This window comes from Sylvia atricapilla, chromosome 17 (genome assembly GCF_009819655.1).
Source record: "Sylvia atricapilla isolate bSylAtr1 chromosome 17, bSylAtr1.pri, whole genome shotgun sequence".
In the NCBI taxonomy this organism is placed as follows: domain Eukaryota; kingdom Metazoa; phylum Chordata; class Aves; order Passeriformes; family Sylviidae; genus Sylvia; species Sylvia atricapilla.
Window position 1 is genome coordinate 11,013,961 of NC_089156.1, and position 19,119 is coordinate 11,033,079.

Genomic DNA, 19,119 nt, shown 5'->3' on the forward strand with positions numbered 1-19,119 from the left:
GCGGGAAGGAGCCCGCGCCGGGCAGAATCCGGAGGCGGCCGCCAAACCCCGCGCGCGCGGCGCCTCCAGAATTCCCGTCGCTGGTTTTCCTTGAGCGCTCGCTGGAGCGAGCACAACACAGCGTTCTTTCCCCACTTCCACCAAGCTCAGGCCGTAAGTTACCCCAGAATTAAAAGGTTTATCCGATTTCAGCTCGCCTCCATCAAGAGCTGCCCAGGGAGGTGGTGGAATCGGCTCCCCTTTAGGGAAAGACTGGATGTGGCACATGGTGCTGTGGTTTAGTTGACAAGGTGGTGACTGGTCAAGGGTTCGTTCTGTGATGAACCAATGCAGTCTAGCAGCATCAACAGCGCAGTTACATTTTACCACAAAGCAAAACCCAGCCCTAAAATCCAGGGCTTTTAAAGACCTCAAAGCACTTTACATAGAGATAATACCTATTTTTGTACAGGGCAGTGAGAGACAACCTTCCTACTCTTGGGCCAGTTGCTGTGACAGACCTTGAACACAGGGATGGGCAATGAAGTCCTCTGTTTAACGGGAAGCTTAAATCCATAATTAGCAGGTTTTGATTTTTTTTTTTCCCCAGTGGTTATAAAGTTGCTCAGCTGCTTTAAATAATTCCAGTAACATCCATGGAACTGGGCTGCTTCTGAGCAGTGGAGGCTCAGCTCTGACAGAGATCCATGGAAGTACATGAGCATAAAGGGTAAATGAGTTACATGGGAGGTGATGCTCTGCAGGAAATTTGTCACAGACCTGTGAGCTCTGGTTGGTACTGCTGGACTCCTTCATTAACTTCTCCCTAATGCACACCTTGCCGCTCCCGCTAATTGTACAATCACAGATGCTCTGAGTACACAACAGCCATCTCTGTTTAAAAAACATTGCTTCTGAAAGGAACGCTTCTTAAGGGCCTACATTATTATTCTAATTGATGCCGAGGATGATGTAAAGAAGGAAGCTGTTCAACAGCACTTCACTGATCTTTCTACAGCAACTTGTATCAGTCTCATTATGCTGTTTATACACACACAGAGCGATGCCGTCCCATTGGTATTAACCCTGCTAATTGGAATTACTACTTTCAGAAAGAAAAAGTCAGTTTAAAGGCCAAAAGAGAAGCGTGGTTTTAATGTATACCACAGCATTTATTTCTTTACCGAGGTCCATTTGATTTATAATTACAAATCCGTTCTAACCTGTCAAAGCATTTATCAGTGTATTTAATCAATAGAATACTCTTGCATTGCTCTTCTGCTGTCAGGTTTCACAAATGAATACTGTCTTAAGGTAATGAAAATAGACTGCATCTGGCATAAACCCACCTGAAATTACTTCTGGGAAGGTTCCAGCCAAGGATGGAGTGGCCACCAGCTTCATTCTTTCCAGCCATTCCTGTGTTTCCCTATATAGGTGTGAAATTACAGGTTTGTGGCATGTGCCAAACTGGGGACTTATTCTAGAGTTTGACTGAAGTGCAACTATGTGACCTTTACTTTGCAATAAACACAAGCCATAAAATTTGCAGATATTTGAGGAGAGGATTCTGGAAAGTAGGAACAAACAGAAAATGTAGTGCTAGCTATGATTCTGAGCCTTTGTAGATCAAAGATTCTTCTTTTTCCTTCTGTTCTTTTCTTCTTGTTCAGCGATAGGTAAGCCAAGAATGTCTGCAACAAATATCTCTGGTGTGATTTCTGCTGGAATTTCTTCTTCAGTCAGAGCTGCTGCACCTGGAGAGCAGTAAGAACAACACAAGACACACAGAAGCAATGTCAAAATGGCTTTCCAGTAAAATTTATAAGCAGCAATAAGTGGATATAGGAAGGGATCATGACAAAGTGATGGTTTACTAGCTCGATACTTTATGTGTTTATATCAGGGATTAAACCTGTCAGGTTTGTGTTGTCTCACCTTGCAGCAGGTCCCTGCCTCAGAGGAGTCATGGGACAACTTCTACACTTGGCCGATTTGATATGATTTAGGATCCTGAGGGATCCAGGGATTTCAAAGTTTCCTTCGGGAGCAGCACCTTTTCTGCATGGGGCCCATTGCCAGTGACCCTAAAGAGATGCTGTTCCAAACTGGTGAGGACTGGGACATGAATGGTACAAAAATACCATTCCAATTACAATGGGCAATTAAATACAGCCCCTTGGCTCAAATCAATGCTATAATTTGCTGTTCCAGACTGGTGTGGACTGGGACATAAATTGCAGACAAATGTGGTCGTTACCAACAGCTCTGCTACAATGAGCACTGTGGCCTGGGTGAAACCAGCACTGGGATTTCCCTGTGTGTTTCTAATTTCAGTTCCAGCCAGCAGATAAACAGCAATGTAATCTTGTCAGGCCCCAGTTATAGTTCATTGTCCATTTATTTTTAGATACACCCCTGCAATTGCTGCGTGGATGAAGGACAGTCTGTAGCTCTGTGACTATTTTTGCAATCCCATCTGAGCAGTTTTGACAGCTCTCGGCCTAACAGGGTAAAATGGGTTTGAAATTTAAATTATTCCATTTGGGAGTTGAAACAATCCTGCTTCTGTGCTGTGTGGAATGCTAATCCTGTACCTGTGGGATCGCAGGTGTCCAGTTCAGATCCTTCTTCCCTGGGTCTCCTGCACAGCAGGGTGGTCAGACACTCAGCCAGCTCATCCTCTGTCATCTGCTCCCCTGTACAAGACAAGAGCACCACCAGCCCGTGGGTTATGGGGTTGAGAGCACAAAAGCTCCAAAGCAGCTCAAATTAAACTAAACAGGACAGTTCAAAAGAGGACCTGGCTTCTCTGACATGGAGACATATACACTGCCAACTAAAACACATGATCCCAACGCAGGAAAATGTTTATTCTAAGGAAAATTGCTCTTCCCTGTAGTTTTTTTGGGGAAAAAATGCCAATCAAAGGGAGAAATTCTGATGCAGACAGCTCTTTAAGCAACATTGCAGTAGCAGAGGCTTGAGCTTCTATTCCCACTGGAGAATTCCTGGCACAGGCCACAGTCCATGTAGCCATTTTCATGCAGAGGAAGAGAAAAGTGGAGAAAAGTCTTGATTTAGTATCTTGAAATAACATGGACACAGCACTTGTTCCCAGTTGGTGGTTGGCTCATGCCCTGGAGCATGAGGTTATAGATCTGTTATGAAACTGTTCTATCTGATGCACCTATTTATGGGTGTTCACACCATCTGTATAAATAGCTAACCTTTCTCACACTGGTTGAATCAGTGGTTTCCAAGGATCTTTGTGGCAAGGAGGCTTGCCAAGTGATGCACTGAGTAAACCAGCATTTCCCTTTACCTGTTCTGATGCTCAGCTGCACTTTTACACCAGAAGTAAGACAAAAGAAGTTTGCTATTAGCACTCTATGGCACTGGCCACAAGCATATTAACACTCACGTTTATGGTGTTCTCCCTGATTCAGCTCAACTAAATTCTCCCATCTTTCCAATCTTACACAGATTTAGCCCAGGACCAATTTCATCCCTCCTTTCTTGTCTCCCTTTTATCAGTTTTATACTACTTTTCCAGAGCCTGAGTTGACTGGAAGAGAGAACAGCAATTCAGATAAGGGCGCACAGGGAGAAGGATACCTTTTGCCAAGATCCATACTTATCATTTAACAGCTGAGATACCTCAGGCCAGCAGAGATTTCCAGAGCAGTAAAAGAAGCACAGCTGGGACAAGACATCTGATTATTCAATTTAAAATCTTAGGGCAGGTGGCTCCTCATGCCTGCCCTGGTTACCAGGTTCTCATTCCAGAATAATTTCTTGCCGCAGGAAAAATGTTCTGAAATTGCAGGCAGAACTAGCAAGCATAAAACTGATATTAGAAACAAAATAACTCACCTCTGCGCTGAAGCAGTGACAGGAAGTCTCCTCTGTCAATAACTCTGTCTCCCTTCTTGTTATCATAGCCAAGAACCTGAAATGCTCGTTGGATGGTTTTCATTGACAAGCCAAGTGCAGGCCGATGATTTGTATAAAGTTTGATAAAATCCCCCAAATTGATTTTTGTCACTTCTTCTCCAGTATCTGCGTACTTGCTGAATTTTACTTCATTTATCATTTCTTCAATCTAAAGATCAAGACAAGGCAGATTGTTCCATGACTTATTTTGAAGAGCATTGGGCCAGTTTCTGATCCCGTGAATGCCAATGTCCCCGAGCCGTGCGTGTGTTGGTGCCATGGGTGCCATGACCACATCCCAGGAGAAAGCTGCACTCAGCAGCTGAGGATGGGAATGGCCAACAGTCACACACCTGCTGACATGACAATAACAAGTAAAGATGGGGCTCACACACATCCACAGTCATTTGGGATTTCCTCTCTTGTGACAGGCACTGGGTGACCCTGCAGCTGTCACCAGCACTGTGGGCACAGCTGTGTCTCCACTCTGGGACAGTGGGCAGGCAAACCACAAACTAGTAGAAAAGCACACCATCTTTGCCCTAGAGGCACAAACACAAGGGTCCCAACAGAACCAGGCTGCACACCTTGACTGGATAAGAAATCTTATCTTCCCCTGCTCTTCCCCGTGTCTAAGGGGGGGTTCAGGTGCTGCACAAGCCAAACCCCAAATGTGCTCCATGGGGCTGACACCCTGCACTGCTGGATCCCTCACTCTGCCCTTGGACAAACAGGCAAGCACTGGCTGTGCTGGATACCAGTGGTTTTCCTGAAGTCTGGTGCTGTGAGTCAGCCCAGTTGGCAGCTGTGCAGATGTGTGTCCAAAAGGCAGCATCTGCTCCATGCCTTCATTGTACTTGCCCCTTCAGAGACACACGGGCAGCAGAGAGATGCTGGGAGAATTCCCTGTGCCAACACGTACCAGGGCTGCTGCTCCCCGGGAAGGGAAGCTGATGCAAGATCTCCTCAGGGAGGACTTTGCATTCTGCCTTGAGCCTTTGTCCTTGTGTCACAAGTTTTTCCACTGAATGAAGCCCAGGGAAGAGGGAAATCTCAGCCTTATATTTTTCCTGTAGTGAATGTCACGCCAAGCAAGAACAGTCATTTTTACTCGGCTCTGGCTGATATGGGATTAGGTTTTATATCAACCCCACTGAACTACAAAAGAAAAACACCAATTCCCAGAAGCTTTGCTAGTCAGCCCAAGCTGCCTTTTCTTCCTCCTGCTTTCCTTTTATTAAAACACTCTAGAGAGAGATGAACCTTCTCTCTGGATTTATTACTGATTGTAGGTTGCCTGGTTTCACAACAGCTCAGCACCTCTGTTTCCATGCCTGAAATGATGTTTATATTTTAATTTGGAGAAGTGTGGGGCATTATCAGTTATTATTCCAGAGACATTTCCCAAGGGAATATGTTTTCTGTGTCCCTAAGAGGCAAAAATGTAATAACCCGAGGAAAAGATCTAACACAGTATGAAGAGATAACACCTCAACTTGGCAACAGGGCAAAGAAACCACAGCTCAGACAAACATTTGCTGCTTGTGGGGGCCCCAAAGTGAGTCAGTTTGGTGGTAGTTGTGGCAAAGGTCCTGCCTCCCATCTGGTGGCTCCCCTGGCAGAGCATCCCTGGGCAGATGGGGTGGCACAGACTCAGAGCAGTGCCTCAGCAGCTTGTGGGTTCCTGTGCTGTGGCAGAGATGAACACAATCTCCCCACAGAAAGGCTGAGGGAGCACAGTGATGCCCCTCTTCCCTTGGGAGAGCCTCTCCTGTGGTGATGAGCTGGAGCTGGTGCTCAGAGGCCGTTATTCAAATCTCGCTTCAGATGCAGTCATGCCGGGTTACACATTACAAATGAGGTTTGTATACAGTATAAACTGCCGTGGAGAAACAGCCACACAAAGGGGAAGAAGCAGCACCCTTATTGAATCAGTTCTCTCCGCTGTAAAATTTTGACCCTGAGGTTGCCTTGTTGAACTGCTCTGAGCTGTCAGCCTCCAGGTTTGCTCAGCCTTCCTCTGCAGTTGCCCAACTTGCTAGCAAGGAAACTTTTTTAGGAATTTTCTGGCAGATTCTGACCACTACTATATCGATGCAGACCAGATAAAAATACACTGAAAACCAATAAATATATCCCAGAGCCATCCAGCATGGCAATGGTCAGAATCTGGCCCTTAGAACACTTGGGAAGTGCAATCAGTCTTGCTCTTTCTTCTTTTAATAACAACAATAAAAACAGCTGACCAACCTCTTCCTCTGATGGATAAAATCCTATTGCTCTCATTACAGAAGGAATTTCCTCCAAGGGAATATGTGTTGACACCTGTCTCTTCTCCAGTGTGTCGATACCTTGTCTGCACAGCTGTACGTAGTAAAAATAGTCCTCCAGTTCCTGCCAGGGATTCAGACAAACACTGCAAATTTCAGTTACCAACAGGCACAGAAGATAAGGCTCCTTTTAGGGTTTACTAACAGCCATATCAATGAAATTGCTGTTAAAGGCGAGCTGGACAAAACATAAAGAAATGTCAGGCCTGTATAAATTAAACTCCAGCCAGATGTGGCCAGACAGCATTCACAGTGAGCATAATTACCCTGAAGAATTTGCCTTCTCTGCCACCATCCAGGAGCCTGTAGAATGGGATCAAGTCCTCCCCACCCAGGAAAGCAGCAGCATCCAAGGCACTGCAGAAGTGGAGGAAAGAAGGTACAGGAAGGGTTCATGTGAGGAGAGCTTTCACAGTTCCCTTTCTAGTCATTGTTCACAGACACTTTCAATAAATAAAATCCCTGTGCCTCAGAATTCAGGAAAGAAAAGCACTGCCTTGAACCTTGTGCTATTTTATCATCAGCTGCACTTCTACAGCATATTTCATACCCAGGTTTTACATACAATAGCACAGTGTGGGAATTAATTATTACTGAATGGTCCTCTTGTTTAGTGGAATGAGTACAGGGCTGGGAGCCAGGAGCTTTTCCATGGACTCCAACTTGGTGTCTGGCATTTGGCTTTTCTGCTTCCTTATAGAGACATTGAGGGAGATGAATTAGCTAGATCAGCATTTTGAACATGCAGAGAAGGCTGGGGCTTGGTGTTTGCAATAAACCACACAACTCCCTGTTCCTTGATCCAACACATTTTTCCCCAATAACTCAGTGCAATCCATTACCCCACTTCCTCTGCCGTGGCGGGCGACGGAGTCGCAGGTGCAGTTTGCATTAAGCTGAAAGTGCCTGAGTAGCCACCTCTTTGTTTCAATTTCATAGGCAGTTGGAGCCAAAAGAATCCCTTTGGCTTGTGCAGATGTAAGAAGAAACCAAGCCTGGAAGTGCAATCATGGCATAGCACTGCCACATAGTACCCCACTCCTGGCAGCCAGGCTGCAGCTTTCACACACACCTCTCTAGTGCTGCCTCCACTGGGGTTTTTTTCCAAGCTTCATGCTTTTTCATAATTAAGTTATTTTGGTATTAAACACAGTGGAGATTCACAAGATGCCAGAAGCAGCAATAAAATGATAATTAGCTCATCAAAAACTTCGCTCCAAAAACAAATTACACAGAAATTCAATGTTGCCTGGACTCTGGCCAACCATTATAAAGAAGGATCATTTATATTCTATTGCCTTCCTTAAAATGTCGCTTATCCTGACCCCCGACTGTTTAAGCCACACAAAGTGGAAAAGAAAATAAATAAACCCATTGCTTTCCCACCCAGGTTTCCTTTGTTCTGGCATATGAAGGTGAGTTGGCTTGGCACTCCTCGGGCTTTCCTCAGAGTGAATAGTACCTGCAAAATGTGTTCCTTGCAGGACCAGCACGTGGCTTAACTCTTCACCACAAAGCCTTGGTCCTAGGAAGGTGAGGGGCAGTGGTGTTTCCCAGGTGCTCATCAAATGGCAAACAGGAGCAAGGGCTAAAAGTCAGCTCCTATGGAGTTATTTCCCAGAAACCAGGAGATGCAGTGCTCCATTCTAGAGAGGTGTTGTTCAGGATTTGAAAACACCCACAAAACAGCAGAGACTGAGGGAGACGATGCCACACTACCTTAACTCTGCCATGGACTAAGCTCCCTTCCCAGTCCCTGCAGTGTGAAGTGGTTCCACAGTGGCCTGACAGTTTTTGTGGCATTCACAGCTGCTTACTCTGTTTCCATGTACAAATGTATCTATTGGGCACCTGCGGCCCTGAGGGAAGAGCCTGTGCTCCAAATATGTATTGCATTGAGCAGCTTTGGGCCTTGACATGCTGAGGAAACAAAATATCTATCCTGCCTTTGCTGTGTTACCCTTCTGTCATGTGGGAGCATGTCTGGCACCACTGCCCAAGGGATCTGGCAGAGGGAAACCTGCAGAGGATGGCGTAAGAAACCTGGCAGGATTCATCACTGATGCTCTGGGCCAGAGCCTGGAGATCCTCCTTTGTTAAAGCAGCCTCCACTCTTCAACCACCCCATTTACTACAGGCCATTTATTCATGTAAACAAAGCTTTATGGGATTAAGGTGGCTTGTCCTAAACCCAGTCTTCAAACACAGCGGGGATTTCCCAGCAAATTCCTATCCCATTTGGAGAGCAGAGACTTTGTATCAGCAGCTGCCCTGTGTGCTCCTTCTGCAGCCAGTGCTGCTTCTCTCGTCCCTGCCTAACCCTGACAATCTCCCATCATAGGCAGGTCCTCACAAGAATCACAAAATTCTCTGCCTAACTTCTTGCCATTTGGCCACCATTTCCCAGGCTGGAGTGTTGTTTAGGCACTATGACCACCCCTGTGAGGTTTGCTGGCTTAATCCCTCCTACATCACAGGGGAACAAAACCCCCCAAAACACATCCCCCTTATTTCAGCTGCCACCCCACATAGCTGCCTGGGGCCCAATGGCTCAACCAAGCAGCTGTGGAAAGCATAAAAAGATTCCTTTGCTGCCATAACTCACTCTAGGTTGACCTTCCATTTCATTAAAGTGCGTTCCTTCCCCCCGGCTGTAAAGACGTAACGTCCGTCGTGGGAGATGGCAAAGTCAGAGGCACCATCCGGGTGGCAAATGAAGGCTGAGGACTTGTGGGGGTTGCCATCAACAGGCAGCATCTGCAAGCCCACCTGTAAGGGAGGAGGGAGTCTGGGAGGGCTGGGAGTCCCACTGGGGCAGTGCCACATCCTCTTCCCCAGGAGCTTGCTCAGCTCTCAGGCAGGACCAGCCTACACGTGGTTTCATCTTCATGGGGCTCCATACCTTGTCCTTTGTGATGAACACCAGGTAGTGTTGCTGGGGGTCTGCAGAGCTTGTCCTAGGAAGGATTTGTATCTTCTCCAAGGGAGAGCCATAGGTTGGTCCCAAAAGGGTCTTTCTAAAGGCAAACAATATATTTATCCACTCCAGGCCACCCAAAACATTTTTCCCTTCTGAATAGCTGTTGTGTGGAAGGATGGGTAGATATGGGAAGCTTGCAGAGGCTTGGTGCTACTGGCTGAGAGAAAAGGATAGGACAGGGTCCCTGGCTAGAAGGGACTACACTGGGGCTCGGAAATTAATTTAATGCTCAGAGATTATTATGCTTTGCTCATGTGGACTCCGGTCTCTTTATCTGATGTCTTACTGCTACATCTCAGGTCCAACATGCTGAACAGACCAAGATCCACCTGCAGCCACAACCTTGCTAAATGACACATTAGTGAACAGCAGAGTGGGCATAAGAATGGAGTGACAATAAGGCTCTAGAGCCATCCTAAAATCTGTGTCACAGATGGAAAATCACATGTTCACAGGTGAGAGTATGGTGGTCATTAGACCAAAGAGACCACAGGGCCAGGAGCAGGCTCCCAGACAATGGCAGGCCAGAATCAATCCTCTACCTGCACACTTTGGTCATCGTGTTGTAGAGCTTCATTTTGTAGCAGTTGTTGGCAGTGAGGAAAAAGGACTCGGTGCTGAGCTGTGGGTACCAGGTCAAGCACAGGGGCACAGCAGCTTGCTCCAGCCTGTCCCTGTGTGTGACCACCAAGTGGTCCTTGATGCTGCTGGTCAGGTCATATTCAACCTGGAGGGAAGACAAGGAAACACAGCAACCCCTCTGTGGTCTGCCCTGCACCCTTCACCTTGTGGATTCACTGGATTTGCATCTCCTGGTAAAGCCACAATAGGAGAGCCTCAGCACCAAGACCAGGCTGAGAAACAACTCCCAGCAATGGACCTGGTGGGGAGAGGGTTGGGAGCCGTGGAACCAACCATGGCGACTGCTTTGATAGCCTTGTCCAGTCCCACCCCTTTAACCACAAATCTTCACTGTCCTTTAAACTTTTGCATCAACCCACCAGCTGCCGGTCCTCCCCGAGGCTCAGGAGCCTGGGCTCGTTGCTGCCTGGGTGGACCCCAAAGAGGATGCCCCGGATGGGTTTGTAGTGGGAGTCCAGCCCTGCCAGGTGTTCCCAGCATCTGCTCCCATTCTGCAGGACTCTCTTGTAAACAATCACTGAATAATTCTCATCCTGTAACAACAGCACAAAGGTCAACGAAGGGAAAAATCTTTTTCTTTGATCATCACCAGGTGCTACAACCTCCGAGCCAAACTGCTTCAACACTGCCTCAATACTTGTACACCGAGACGTGGGATTGAGGGAGCAGCCCCCTCCCAGAGCACCAGCCAGGAGGAAATCCCTGCTCCAGCCCCTTCTTCAGATGGATGCGGAGCTAAGACTTGTCACTAAATTTAGGGACGGGTCACCGCTAGCAGCGGGTCTGCGGAGCCGCTGTGACTGGTGACGTTTTTACAGAGTGACTCTTCAAGCCAGGAAAAGCATTTCGGAGTCAGGGAGCCCCAGGGGAGGAACAGCCCTCTGCCCTGCTCGCTCTGCATTTCAGAGTCACCAAACCCCAGGGGAAGGGCGGCCCTCTGCCCTGCTCGCTCTGTGCCTCGCAGGACGGCCGGCAATTCCCAGTCCCTCCCAAAGCTGCCCCGCGAGCAGCGCATGTAAATCACCGAGCGGAAAAAACAAGCTTACAGCGGTTGCGAGGTACTTGGAATCGTGAGAGAAGCTGATGTGAGTCACGGGACTTTGCGAGAACTGGAATGCCTCGCAGCTGGACTGAAGGGAAATTGCATCAAGGATGTAAACGCTTCCATCAGTAAAACCAGCGGCCAGAAAACAGCCTGGAAAGCAGACCAGAAAACTCTCACGACACCACCACACCTCCCAGGAAGGCCAATGCTTGGCACATGGGGAGGTCACGGGGCTGGGATACCTTCAGGATCATAGGATAAGCACTGGATGCCAGCCTCAGTGAATATCCTGCTAGCAATGTACTGGGTCTGCTTATATTCCCACACCTTCAGCAGCCCACAGTGACTCCCCACAGCCACAAATGGCTCCTGCGGGTGGCAGGCAATGGCATTCACAGCTTTCTTCGCCTCTTGCATGATTCTTTCAAAGTTTGTGTTGTCTGTTGCAACATGGAACGTGGTTGCATCAGAGGTTGAAAGGATAAAGTTCCTGTTCAGTGTGAAAAAACCAGAATTCGATGAATCAGACCAACTGGCTCACGTCCCTCCAAGCTATATTACACATCAGTCTCTTTTTGGCAAGTTAGTTGAACAATCACTTATATTTTGTGATACACAGCGTGCAAATGCTCCTTGACCTGGAGGGGAAGTGGCACTTTGTATTCATAACCTGGGAAATAGCCATGGGAAGACACTGGAGCCATTTCCATTCTCTACTTGGCTGGGCAAGCCAGAAGATGAATGACATCTGGGGAGCTCCTGCCGTTTGCAAGTCACTGACGTGTGAGATGGACAAATGAGCAATTGAAGATACTCTGACTGGGCTTTTCACATGTCTCCACGCCACCATCAGTGGCTCCACGTTGATCATGCTGCTGTGGCCAAGGTCAGAGGGCATTTTCAGTCCCTGTCTGCTCCCTTGGCCATGCTGACCAGCACAGCAGAGAGGTTCCACCCTGTGACTGGTGATGTGTGAAGCAGACAGCTGGATAATTATTCACATTACAGCACAAACATGTACAGTTTCAGTCTGCCTGATCGAGAGTCTGGGCCCAGTAAAAGGGACAAGAGAGGACCACACAGAAACCCCAGAGTAGTTTGAGTAAGAAAGGACCTTAAAACTCACCTTGTTTCAACAGCTTCCACTAGACCAGGTTACTCCAAGCCCCATCCAACCTGGCCTTGAACAATTCCAGGCATGGGGCATCCACAGCTTCTCTGGGCAACTTGTGCCAGGACATCACCACCCTCACAGTGAGGAATTTCTTCCTATATCCCATCTACCCCTGCTCTCTGTCAATTTTAAGCCATTCCCCCCTTGTCCTGTCATTCCATACCCTTGTCCAAAGTCTCTCTCTCTAGCTTGAGGCACTGGAAGGTGCTATAAGGTTTCCTTGGAGCCTTCTCCAGGCTGAGTCTAGGAGGTGCACAGACAGACAAGTGGGGGAAGCACAGCCTCTTTACCAGCTGCTCCATCACAGCCACCACTTTATACACATCTGGCCCAGGCACTGATGGACTCTGCTCCTCTGGCGTGCCATGGCTGGGCTCTCCAGCTATTCCTAATCCCACCAGCCTCTGGGATGAGCTCAGGCCTTCCCCTTTGGTTTTCTGCCTTTTGTACTGCCAGAGCAGCTGCAGGTGGCAGGAGCTGCAGCAGCAGCCCAGGAAGAGGAATGAGAAAACAGAGACCAACAAGGAAACTAAACCATCCCCCAGGACACTGCTCCAGGCTGGAGAAGAATCTGTCCCACGTGGCTCTTTGGAAAACACACATGGCTAAGACCAGACATTGCCAGGAAAGCTTTAAGAGGAGTGACAGACATGTGGTTTGCAGGCTGGATGGAGCCACACAACAGCTTCATCTGACCTGCAGACTCCCTGTAAATCCTCAGGCACAGCTACGTCACACAGAGGGACAGAGAGGGGCTGGTGACCAGTCAGTGTGGTACAGCCCTGTGCCAGTGCCACGGCCCTGATTAGCTTGCCAAGCCATGATAAAATCCAACTGGATATAGCCATCCCTGGGAGAGGTTTAAGGGGGGATTAAGGGGCCCAGTGAGAGCTGGAAGCTCAGAATTAGCACTGCCTGGTGTGCTGGGTATGTGACAGAGAAGCGGATCACCACCGTGCCTGCACTACGCTGTGTCTGCACCAAGGCATCACCTCGAGCTCAGAGTCTGGGATGTGCTGAAGCCCACCCATGCTCCCTCCATGTCCTGCCTCCCTCTCTCCTGCCCAGGAGCCTGGGCACAGGGCTGAATCCTGCTCCAGACCAGGCAGCAGCTCATGGAGCAGCTCTCACTGACCACCTCCCCAGCTTTCAGTTTCAAGGCAAACACAGGAAAAGACCTGGGTTTGTAAAGAGACACTCACCTGGTGAGAAAGGGACAGTTGCTGCCTGGGAGGGCACTGGGAGGATCACGAAGGATTTTGGAGAAGGAGATGGACTGGATGGGACCCACTTCGTCATGGCTGTAGATGGTGAGGAGCCGCAGCTGCCCATCATAGAATTTGACCTGCCCTTTCACATCACCTGTGATTATACAGCTGCAGGGAAGGGAAAGTTATTAACCAACACACCGACTGACAACTCCCAGATATTTCTTGGGGAGCATCCTTGGGGGGAAGCAAATCTCTTCCCCATTTCTCTGCACAAGCAGAGCCCTGCAGAGATGTGCAGGAGAAAGCCAGGGCTGTGCAGAAACCAGCGGCTCTGCTGTGACTCTGCCGTGTCCCCAAGGCTGTCGCCGCGTTTGGTGGCTGTCTGCTCCCTCTGCCGGTGGCGGCCGGGAGGCTGAACCACTGTCTGAGCTACCCCAGCAGGGCTGGCATCGCATCACCACGACTTTTCAACCTCATTTCCACCCGCAGGCAAATCCATTGCTGGGAAATTACTCAAAAATCAGCAGCCCTTTCCTGTATAAGTGGCCACGCTGCCCAGTGACTTAAAACTCCAACATTTTCTCTGCCACTCCTACAGCTGAGGTACCCGAGGACTGTACCTACAACTACTGAAAAGGGCTGCCTCGTTACCTGTCCAACACTTTGAGCACGGTAAGACTCTCCTCCTGCATTGGCACCACTTTGGTGGCTGTTATTCCGTGGGGTTTGGGTGGCAGATCCTCAGGGAGAGTGCGGGGATTGTCCATGTCCCACACCACCAGCTTCCCGGCTGAGGTGCACGTCAGAGCTTGGGTGTTGTTAAAATGGAAAACTGACTGGTTGAACTGTCCCACCAGGCACTTGAAGGTCTGTGGAGACAGCAGCCAGACTGTGTTTTAACCCAGAGCTGGCTCTGCCCTCCTCAAGCAGAGAGGTTTCCTCATGACATTCCCTTCCTGTCCCATGGCAGGACAAGAAACGAGAGCCCCAGGAGAAAATGCAGTGAGGCACCTTGGAGAGAGAGACCTGCTTGAGCTGGGTAAACCTGCCTGGGCAAACCTGGCTTGTCCCAGTCCGAGGGCGACAGGCTGGGGCCATGGCCACTGTTTTTGCTTTAGGGGATGGGGAGGAACAGTGCTGCTGCCAGCAGGAAAGCCAAGAGAGTGACATGCTGTGGTCCCTCCCTGCTGTGCTCACCTGGTTGCTCAGGAGTGGTGCTCCGTACTGCAAACCAGAATCATCCTGGAGAAAGCAGAGAAAACATGCAGGATAGGGATTTTGGAACTGAGCTCTGCAGTGCCAGCGTGTCCCCTCCCCACACCCCACACTGTGGTGACCTGAGCAGGGTTCCTGGGGCAGAAAGGCTCCAAAGGTCTTCCAGAGAGCACAAAACATCCTCTCCTTCCACCTGCTGCTTTCCAAAAGCTGCTGAATGGCACAAGGCCCATGGAAAAGCAGGAGTGGGAAAGTGAAGAGCATTCCTGCCACAGTTGGGCCTGACCAGTGTGGGAGTGGAGGGAGTGTGATACTCTGTCCAGACCACTTTGGGATCTGGCAAGGGCAGGGAGCAGGGAAGGGACAGATCTGCAGAGTGTGACTGCAGTTGTGGACAGACACCCAGCCCCTGAGCCCCCCTTGCCACCTCCTTTCTGGCACCAGAAACACAACATGCCATGTCCCTCCTTACCCACAGGTAAAAGATCATCTGGGTTTTGCTGTTGCTGAGAAACTCATGGGGATTCTGAGGGTTAAAAATGACATAATCCTGAAATTCAAAGAATTGCATTAGTGCCAAACTAAGCAATGCTTTCTGCTTATTCTTCCATCCAATCCCACAGCTTCTATCCAAAACCACCTCATCAGCTGCACTGAAATTAAATCAGAGGACACCCCATGGCTGTCAGGCATCAGAGGAACAGGGATGACCCCTTGGGATGCTCCAGGGCCGGGGTATGATCCTGCCTCTCTTCCCCAGCTGACAGCTACCAGCAGCCCCGTGCTGGATGGGGGCACGGGGGTACAGCGGGGAGCAGGTGAGGATGGGGCTGCCCAGTCCAGCCCTTCTGCCCCTCCTGGCCATGGTCATTTACCTGGTACCCAAACTCAGGCTTCAGCTCTATGCTGCATATGGCGTTCTCTGTGGGCAAAGTCCATCTCCAAACACAAACCTCCTGGAGGAGAAGGGAAGAAAAATCCAAGGAACCCTTGTGGCTTTCTGGGAGGTTGGGGGAGCAGGTAAATCCCATTCCCTACCCACTGCAGGGGCTAGTGTGGCCTAAAAGACTGGAGCAGGGTAAAACCCAGCGCAGCCTGGCAGCAGAAAGCTTAATTTCAGGAAATAATGCTAGAAATTGCTTAGATGAAAGTGATGAAGTCAGAAGCTTTTATCCCAAATTAAGACCCATTTTCTCAGCTCTGCAGCATTCACTTGAATGAAATCCAGGTCTGTCTTCTTATGGCTCAGCAAAAACAGGGCATCACCTTGCAAACCCGCTCCCCTTCTCTCCCCATCTGAATTCCCACCTCCCCTGTGCTGCCCTGCAAAACACTTCCAGGTCTCCATCCTGCAAAGCTATGAAAGAGGAGATACTCTCCTCACCTGCACAGCAGCAGCACTAATGGTCACCAAATACTTGGCATCCTGGGAAATGTCAATGGCACAGACCCCGTCCTCGGAGTGACTCTCGAAGATGGTGCGCACAAGTACCCTAGGGAGCAGAGACCTCATGGCTGTTCCTGGCAGCACAGGGGGTCCAAGGCAGTCACTTGGCAAAGTCTGTGGCACAACCCACCCACCCACCCTGGGCTGTGTGGAGGAAGAGAGGGAGGGAGGCTGCAAACACTGGTGCTGCCACAGGCTGGTGTTCAGTGTCCCTTCCATCCCTTCCACCCAAGTGAATGGCACAACTCACCAGGGATCTTTGAAGGTCCTACAGCATGGAGATGTGATGCACTTAGTCTGGAGCTCAGACTAAGATGGGAGCTCAGCCCCATCTCAGTGTCTCCTGGGTGTGGGTGATACAAGGATGATGAAGGACTTGGTTTGGTTTTAGTTCCTTTGCTGCCTTTTAGTCTGTCCCTGTGTTCTCCCATTTTACTCTCAGCTGAGACTGGAGTTGGTCCTGAGTGATTTACTGGACATAGGGGGTTTCCAAAAGAGGAGGTTCCTGGGAGCTTACCCAGAGTAGGAGTCCCACACCATGATCAGAGCATCAGGCCCTCGGTCAGCAGTCGCAATCCAGCGTTTGTTTTCACTCACACACAGGCAGGAGATGACATTTGTGTGGCCCTGGGGGAGGAAAGCAGCAAAGTGCCTTGGAGGCTGCAAACCTGGAGCTGTTTTGTTCATACCTTTTGTATGGGCTGCTCCCAGTTTTGGTTATAGCTGAACCCCTGAGCACAGGGCACCAGAAAGAGAGATGGAGGGAGAGGGTTCAGGAGAAGGGAAGAGGAGGAGGGAGATGCTTGGCTGTGTGCCAGACCTGCAGGTGGAACTGCTTGTTCCGCAGGATATCGTGGATGACCACTGTGTGGGAGGAGACGTACAGGAACACCCAGTCCTCCCCATCCATCAGGCTGTGCACAGCCAGGCTGCTGTTGTAGCCAAACACCCAGGTTAGGTCCTGCAGGGAAGAGGCAACTCTTGGCTCATAGCAGCCAAGACAAAAAAGCAGCACACGAGGTCTGTGGGGTGATGGAAGAGAGCAAGGCAGGAGTGCTGGGTGCCGTGTGGACTCCCCTGTTGGCACTGTGCCTGTTGGTACTCACAAGGGGGTAAAGGCTTCTGTCCCTGTTCCTCCCGAACACCATCCCTGGTGCAGCTCCCCACACCAAGCTGGCAGAGCCTTTATGCTGCGTGTGCCTCTCCCTGTAGCCTGAGAGAGGGCTGGAGATGGCTCCCTTGGACTCAGAAAGTGCTGGAGGTGGTTCAGGGGGTCCAGCACCCTCTGGCCATGATGTCCCAGCACTGCCTTCCCCCAGGGTGCCCTGGCTCCCAGCCCAGGTGCTGGGCAAAGGTGTCTGAGGTCCCCATACCTAAAGGAGATGACCGGGGGCATGACGGTGTCTTTTCACTATCCCTTCGTGCCGCTTTCTTCTCCCTGGCAGCAGCAAGGGGATCCTCAAAAAAGGAAGAAAGGTTTTGGTGAATGCTGGTTCCTGGGCTGGTCTGGGTGGAGGCTGCCAGGAATGAACCCCGGCATGTCTCAGATCCCAGGGGCTGGTTCCACCAGGGTCTGTCCCAGACCGTGTGTCAAACAGGACTTTCCATGGTGCTGCCCTCACCTCCTTAGGCTGTACATCTGTCTCCTGAGCCGTCTGTCTGTCCTGAGACATCTCCCTGGGCTCAGCGCCTAGCGCTGCTCTTCTCTCAGTGGGTTACTCCGGTGTAACTTCCCATGGACCATCCATCCACACCTTCGCCCTCCTCCCGGGGAGCTGGGTGTGGAGATCCTCTGAAATACTTTCCCCCACAGTCTCCCAGATTTGGCTGCACAACAACCTGGAATTGGGCACAGCAGGAGGAAAGGGCACCTGTGAAGCTGGGAAATAGATCCCAGGGCACCTTTTCAGCTCCAGGAACACTCCCACACTGAGCACAGACAAGCCCAGTACAGCGGTTTATTCCAGCCGAGCGCAGGCTCCCTCCGTGTCTGCCCGCGCACCGCGCCGGGCGTGGAAATTTCCCTTTTGGACGGGGTTTTGTTACAGTTCCTGTGAGCAGAGAGCTGCTCCTGGGCGGCAGCTGCTTCATCTCCGGCTTCACGGGTCTGGATTTGAGCCAACAACGAAACCTTGTGCACAGAAAACTTTTCACGGGAGGGGAAAGAGGCCCTGGGAAAAACCCTCCCCGGGGCCCGGCAGGCGGACGGGAGCTCGGGAACGGCCGCGGTGGCCGGGTCTCACCGCACTCCCACGGGGAGCCCTTCCCAAGACCCCTCCAGGCTTTGGTGTCTCCTCCTGTCACGAGGGACCCTCCCGAAGAACCTCCCGAGGAGCCCCCCGCTCACCGACACAGCGATCCCCGCGTCTCTCTGCCTCTGCCACCGCCGTTCCCAGGCAACGGCCGCACCGGCAGCACCGGCTGCGCCACTGCCGCGCCGGGAAACGCCGGGAGAAACTGCCTCATCCTCACCGACCGCGCCGGGAAACGCCGGGAGAAACTGCCTCATCCTCACCGACCGCGCCGGGAAACGCCGGGAGAAACTGCCTCATCCTCACCGACCGCGCCGGGAAACGCCGGGAGAAACTGCCTCATCCTCACCGACCGCGCCGGGAAACGCCGGGAGAGAGGAGAAAACTTCCTCATCCTCACCGGGTGTCGGGAAGAGGCAGCGCTGCCCCCCGCCCCGCCCAAAGCAGGGACCCGGAGCAGGGAACATTCAGCCCTTCGATTAAATCCCAAGCCTAAATCCCGCTCCTGGTTGGGACAAAGCCCCTCTTGGCATCGCCGGAGCCACTCGGGACCGAACCCTCGCCCCACCCGGGAAATGGGATGAGGGATCTTTACCCGATGCCCCCCACAAGAGTTGTAGGCAGCTGTGCTCCAGTGGTTTCCCTGAGCAGGACAAGCGAAGTCAAAGCAAGAAAAATCATCCCCCAACCCCTGCCAGTCCCCCACGGTCCCCAGCTCTCTGCCAGGACACCACTTGCACAGGGAATCCACTCCCAAGGCTCACTCCAGGCTCTCACTTCACCCCTGCAGATTATCAGCTCCAAACGCTCTCAGCTGTTGACCTCAGCCTTGATGTTAAGCTCAAATAATAACAATTTCTAAACTTAATTTGTTTTTCCTTTTGCCCAGAAAGAGCCTCACACCCTGC

At 50.7% G+C, this 19,119-nt stretch overlaps 1 protein-coding gene across 1 annotated transcript; it reads right to left on the minus strand.

Annotated features, from left to right (window-relative positions):
• Positions 1-1,119: 1,119 nt before the first annotated feature.
• Positions 1,120-18,425, minus strand: CFAP251 (cilia and flagella associated protein 251). Its single transcript, XM_066331803.1, has 22 exons — positions 18,307-18,425; positions 17,333-17,397; positions 17,066-17,172; positions 16,780-16,920; positions 16,477-16,586; positions 15,897-16,005; positions 15,388-15,468; positions 14,985-15,062; positions 14,495-14,539; positions 13,949-14,166; positions 13,289-13,462; positions 11,155-11,402; positions 10,914-11,062; positions 10,227-10,400; positions 9,768-9,952; positions 9,148-9,262; positions 8,851-9,014; positions 6,512-6,602; positions 6,166-6,309; positions 3,856-4,084; positions 2,577-2,678; positions 1,120-1,736 (listed from the first exon to the last, which is right to left on the minus strand). Exons 1-22 carry the CDS (start codon positions 18,423-18,425, stop codon positions 1,609-1,611), a joined length of 2,976 nt encoding a protein of 991 aa, XP_066187900.1. The 3' UTR covers positions 1,120-1,608.
• Between the last annotated feature and the right edge of the window lie 694 nt (positions 18,426-19,119).